The following is a 6,652-nucleotide window of genomic DNA, read 5'->3' as shown; positions in this document are numbered from 1 at the left end:
TTTTTTTTTTTTTTTTTTTTTTTTTTTTTTTTTTTTTTTTTTTTTTCCTTTCTTTTGTATAATAAATATAATAGATCTTTTATGAAGAAAAAGAATATTCATTATGTGTTATCGAATTCCACGCGTTGAATGTCGTTGCGTTGGAATCGATGCTCGGGTCTTTGCGATTCGATAATGGGCACATGTAACTTTGCTATTAATTTGAATATAATTAAAATTAACTGCGGTAACAATATAACGCTGTATTAGTTTTATATAATAATTTCGTGTAAAGAAGAGAAACAAAAAAGAAAAAGTAACGAAATTAATGTATTTGCTAAATTTAAAAAAAAATAAAATTCAGCGTGATATAATGTAATATACGATATACCTCTGAAAGATTGTATAATCGTAATTTAAAAGATTTATCGGGTAGTTTGCTTGGAGTACAAAGTGTATTTGTGATTCAAATTATGTGCAGTTTCCTATATTTTCTATTAAATTAAATATCTCGTATATTTTATAAAAATTTTTTTATTTATATAAAAAAATTTCTTATATAAAACATTATTGGAAATGATTATAAAATTATATTTACATTCACCACTTTATTCAGTATCATTAATCATTTTACATTTTTAAAATACATTTTGTACTATTGCTTCCATAAAGCAAAAATTGGCTAATTTCATTAAATATGGAGTGGTATTTTTTATTTCTAATCATAGATATTTTTAAGATTATAATTCTGAAAAAGATTTTTTTTTTCTATTTTTAATTAAACAAAAAGCATTATAAGTTTGCTTTTTCTATATATTTGTCTCTAGAAATAGAGAAAACATTTCTATACAAAATCTAATATCATAATAATAAATATATCATTTTATTATTTCTGTAAAAAGAATTCTACGTAAACGTGAAAAAGATAACAATATATATTATAATAATTGATATTATTCGATTTATTTAGATATTTGTGTTTACTTATTTGGCGTGTAGTTTTCTTTAATAAAAAAAATTATATTTAAAAGAAGCACTTTAAAAAAACGATTGATTAGTATGGATTGTTTTATTAAAACGGATCCGGATATTGAATTAAAATATCGTGTCAATTGTCCGTTTTAACTATAGTCAATTGTTTTCATTTTTTTTTTTTTAATTCTTCTTGTTTAATCATAATTATCGTAATCAAGTGCAATATATTTTTGCGAATTTCATTAAAGCGTTTACCCGCAGCAAATACCAAGTTTTAATCAAATCTTAAGTAATAAAAAAAATAAATAATCAGACGATAGCAATTCAATACTTTTTTATGTATAAGTATAGGGACAAGTTTTGATCATTTTGATTTTTTAAATTAATTTTAAACGTTTAACGACATTTACGTTTCATCTTTGAAAAAGAAAAATAATATTGTCTCTAGCGATCTTGTAAGGCCATGTATTTCATATTTATATATTAAGGGTAAAAGATAAAAATATCGTAAGCTTGGTTTTGCGACAATGTTGTTTAATGCTTTAAGTTACCTGAATATATCGTATATATTTGAAAGATCATTTGACACCAAATTTTTAAAATATAAAACAAAAAAAACAAATAAAAAAAAATCTTACAATTGCATATTAACGATTGTTGCATTATCAAGCTTATCCTAATTATGTATATTATAATGATAACAACTACTGAAATATAGACATGAAAAAGATGATAAATTTATTAATGCGCGTGCATGCGTCACATGGAGTTAAATGAACGATATCGTTCATCACTCCGTAGAAATCTAGATTAATATATTATGATAAATATATCTAAGTATATCCGAACAGTTAGATATTACGTACTATTTAAAAAAAAAAAGAAAAAAAAACAAGAAAGAAAAAAATAATGAGGGAAAAATTAATGAATATTACAGGGTCACTTTACCAGTGACACAAAATATATGTCACATATGGAGCGTAAAATTTTCATATTATATTCGTAGAAAAAGAAAAAGAGATATATAAAGAAAATGAGAAATGGTAATAGAAAGGAAAAGGAATAGTATAAAGTATGCATTGTGCAAAGATACATCTAGAGAGGTGAAATAAATATATATATGTATAATATATATTGCTCATGCGTATATACATTATGTATATATATGTTGTACACGACATGAATATGAAAAAGAGATAAAGAAAACTATGATGCCGTACCGAAAACACTTGATACAAGTAATTTTTCCAACAATACATGTAAAGAATTCCTCTATAATTTATTCGTGGCATCGCTCCTTGTAATTTGCTAAAAAGTCTAACAAGGAATAAATAGAAATAATGTTTATATGAATAATTATTATTATCTTATTATTATTGATAATATTATTATTATTATTATATTATTGATAAAATTATACGTTACAAGAATAAAATTAAGAGTTGATTCATGCTTTTAAGAGATTTAGTTTCGTGCTTGTTCTAAAAATAGCAAGCAAATATCAGATCCAATCGTTCCCTTTGAATCAAAGCGACTTTATAAAATATATTAGTGAAATAGATGTTATTTTATTTTTTCACTAACAAACACGATTTATTATTTTTGTGTATAATTTTTAATAAAATTTCTATCTAAATGATCTTATATTTCCTGACAGAGATAAAAATCATTTGAATGGAAACGCTTTGATTCAAAGTGAAGTATGATGGTGAAGGAAAAAATTCAAAATATGATTTACTTTAGATAGAATGAAATATGTATAGAATTTTATTATGCACCATTGTAATATTATGTATCCCAGTTGTGACACAATATACACTGGTGTTATGTTAAATGTGAATATTACGTGTTCTGTCTTATATGTAATAATTTCCCATGCTTTAATTTTATTTTGAATAAAATTTTTAGCATAAATCGATAATATTATAATAACAAGATTCATAAATTCAAAATCAATGGATCGATATTTTATAATGATTCTAAAGATGTAACATTCCTTTTGACACACATAAAATATACAAATAAAATAATAATTAATATTATATACAAAATGTCACAGCTTAAGTGAAATAGCAGAATATCTTATTGAAATAGAAAGAAATTCTCAACAAAAAATTAAAAATTTTATTGTTCAATTCAAAAAAAGATATTTTTTTCTTGCAGAAAGATTTTAAAATTAATTTCATTTTCTTAAATAGAATTATTTGTAATACATTAATTGATTTCTCTAGGCATTCTTTATAAATTAATATAAATCTATTTATGTTTAAAAATTATTGATTTAGCTATTTTAATTTAAATATTTCGTTTTTATTTCGCTATTATTAGAATTCGAAGATATATCGTATTTCGTAGTCAAACAGATAAAAACACACACATTAAATAATAGAAAATATAAGCAATTCAAGGTAATAAAGACGAAACAAAAAACTATTTAAAATTAGTTAGATTATTCTTTGATTTTTCTTCAAAAATTTATGAATGTTTTGATAAAACTTGAAAACTTTTAATAAAACAAATTAAAATAACGAAATAAAAAATTTAAAAAAAATATGTAAAAAAATTTTATTTTATTATATTATATATTTCAGTTATAGAAAAAGATATAGTTATAATAAATTCAATTCAAGCCAGATAAAGATTAAGAAAATAAAAATTATATTGCACAAAATATTGATAACAATCTGCATTCGTAATAAATAAAATAATTATCAATATTGTAGACAATATATAAGTATGTATATATTGAATATTATTTATAAAAATAATCGAACTATATTTTTTATAATGAGTTCATTTTTATTTAAAAAATACATCATCATAATTATTTTTCTATTATATATAATTAGAAAAAATGGAAAAAAAATCTCAATTTTAAATTATAATTATAAAATGAAATTTAAATTAGATAAAATTAAATATATCAATAAATTATATTGTATCGGTTTTCTTGAATAAATAACATTGAAGAAATGTAGATTTCTTCAATCCAGTATAAGTTATTGGATAATTATAAATTAAACTCCGAGATTCCTCATCTTCATCATCAAATTTATGATTATTCTTACGTGCTGTACAAAAAATAATTTTAATTCAAATTAATTCCGTCTTAATTTTAGGAATAAGAAGTAAAAATATTTAAAAAATCGGTACCTTCGTTAACAAAAAAATCAGCAAAATATTGTGCAATTATAGTGGAATCTTTCCCGTGCGGAATTTTTTTTCCTTTAATCCATTCATATAAATTCTTCTCAGGATGAAATTGCAAAGCGTAAAAAGGTAAAGTAACATGTTCTAATGAAGAAATAAATCGAATTTTAGTCGGATCATTATTTAAAGACAATATCCGAAATTTTTTTCTTATACCAACATCATCCAAATTCTGAAAGAATCAAGGTTATAGATTTCAAAATACTATCTGATAAATATAACTTACTTTTATTGTAATACAATATTTATGATAATTTCCTGTCACGTTCTTAGTTTTTAATATATCTATAACATTAGATGAAGTATTGCCAAACATTCTACTATTTCGAAAATCTGAAATATATAAAGAAATATGTTTTTCTTCATAAAAAGAAATTATTATTAAAAATATATAGAAATAATAAACCTTTTGTGAATTCTAATGGAAGTCGTTGATTCATACTATTACAATGTGTTCTGTGTTCAACGCGATTAGCAGCAACATATGTTAACAATTCAAATCCCAAACATATTCCAAAAAGTGGAAAATAATCACCATTTTTATTCATCTTTTTCATAATGCTGAAAAAATGATTGTAAAAAATATTTAAAAAATTTTTAATACTGCAAATCAATAAATAAATATATATATATATAGTTATAGTTATATATTATAGTTATAGTTTTTTAGTATATTATAATTTTTTCTATAAATATGTAAGTAAAAAATTTCCAGTCTTATCTTAAGAAACAAATATTTTTATAAATATTTTTATTACTTATAAATCATATAGCCTGCATCTGCATATCCATTACTTTGGTTAAAATATGTTGATCCACCAGGCCATAAAACTCTATAATAATAAAAATAATCACATCAATTCTAAGAAAATGGACTTGTCAAAAAACTATTTTCATGTCGATACTAAATTTGAAATATATTTAAATAATTTTTTTTATATCTAAAATTTTTGTCAATATACGAAAGTATTTTTTTATAATGTATATTGAACTGATTGATTAGATTGAATTTGATTTGTGTTAAGTTTCGATTCGATGATTACTAATCGAAATAAATAATTAAAATAATCTTGTTTTTAACTAATTTAAATAATAACAATTTATTGAATAGTGATCTACAACTTAATAAATTGTTTTTTTTCAGTTGATACAAATTGAATTGGATAAAAATATGATGATTATGAAATGGCTATCTATGTGTAGGCATATTTTGAAAGCTAAAGCAGACCATCACACTGTTTAATTTTCTATATTATTAATAATACAAAAAAATGTTTCAAATAAAAGTTTAATAATTTCAGCGAGCATACAATTTAATATAAGTAATTAATTTTTCTTGTACATATAGAGAACAATTTTGTTTTTTTAAATTGAATTATAAGTTTTATCACACTATTCATTAGAAACATTTACATTTTCAAATAAAATATTTTAAAGTTTTTATTGGCATAAAATTGTTAATTCAAAAAATATTTTTATTTTTTGAACATCATATACTTTCTTAAAGTTCAAATATAATTTAGCCCTTTTAGATTTAACTTATTCCTCAATGATCTATTAATTCTTTCTATAAAAATTATTTCACATTTTTTGATGGAAATTTTTTAATAATTAATTATTAATAATGATTTTCTGATTTCAAATTGTTAGATGTTATATAATTTGTATTTCAATAATTGGATACATAGATGGTTTTATTGAATTTTCGCTAAGATCGTCTGATTTGATATTTTTTTTTTAGATTTCTTTTTATAGAAATATTTAAAAAATAAAAAATATATATAAAAAAATGTAAATTACTAATTTGAAACAGATTATTAAGAAATACCAAAATATTTTTATAGAAAGGCTGAAAAGAATTGATCATTTAAAAATAATGTATATTTCTATAACCAGGCTGAAAGATATACATTTAAACATTAGATTTCAAAAAAATACGTAATATTCAAATAAAAATCTTCTAAATTAATAATTTTATTCCATAAAGACCTTTTTATAAGAAATATAATAAAAAATATATAATTCAATCAAAAAATAAAATTGTTCTTTACATTTTCTATATCTATTTACAAAAAATTAATTAAGCCAAATTATATAGCCTCTGAAAAAATTAAACTATTATTTCAGATATATTTTTGAATCATCAATAGTATGATATTCGAATGGATATTCTCGAAATATATCCTATATATATTTTTATATATATTTAACAAAATATAAAAATACATTTTTTTTCTCACCCATTTATTTTATTTAAAAGTTCTTCGTAGTACGACTTATTCTTTCCGATCCTAAAAAAAAGCAATAAAAGATATTAATTTTAAATAAATTTTGCAATTTTGTGTCAATATAAATAATATGTTTCTTAATGTACATTCATATATAAAATATCTGGTAAAAGAAAAGTTAATAAAAAAATTCTAAATAAATTCTAATAAATATTTATTTTTAATTCGTATAAATTAATAAATAAAATAATATAACTTTG

At 20.7% G+C, this 6,652-nt stretch overlaps 1 protein-coding gene across 1 annotated transcript in view; it reads right to left on the bottom strand.

Moving 5' to 3' along the window:
• Positions 1 to 3,732: 3,732 nt before the first annotated feature.
• Positions 3,733 to 6,652, bottom strand: part of LOC102670589 (chitobiosyldiphosphodolichol beta-mannosyltransferase-like) — a 16,635-nt gene continuing 13,715 nt past the window's right edge. The window contains exons 8-13 of the mRNA XM_006623051.2: positions 6,405 to 6,455; positions 4,923 to 4,997; positions 4,571 to 4,725; positions 4,391 to 4,497; positions 4,108 to 4,336; positions 3,733 to 4,025 (exon numbers count right to left, since the gene is read on the bottom strand). Of these exons, the coding sequence (XP_006623114.2) occupies positions 3,886 to 4,025; positions 4,108 to 4,336; positions 4,391 to 4,497; positions 4,571 to 4,725; positions 4,923 to 4,997; positions 6,405 to 6,455 (757 nt within the window). The 3' untranslated portion in view covers positions 3,733 to 3,885. The remainder of the gene's footprint in view (positions 4,026 to 4,107; positions 4,337 to 4,390; positions 4,498 to 4,570; positions 4,726 to 4,922; positions 4,998 to 6,404; positions 6,456 to 6,652) is intronic.

This window comes from Apis dorsata, unplaced genomic scaffold (genome assembly GCF_000469605.1).
Source record: "Apis dorsata unplaced genomic scaffold, Apis dorsata 1.3 scaffold_808, whole genome shotgun sequence".
NCBI classification, from domain to species: Eukaryota; Metazoa; Arthropoda; class Insecta; order Hymenoptera; family Apidae; genus Apis; species Apis dorsata.
This window is presented reverse-complemented; position numbering and strand designations above follow the sequence as displayed.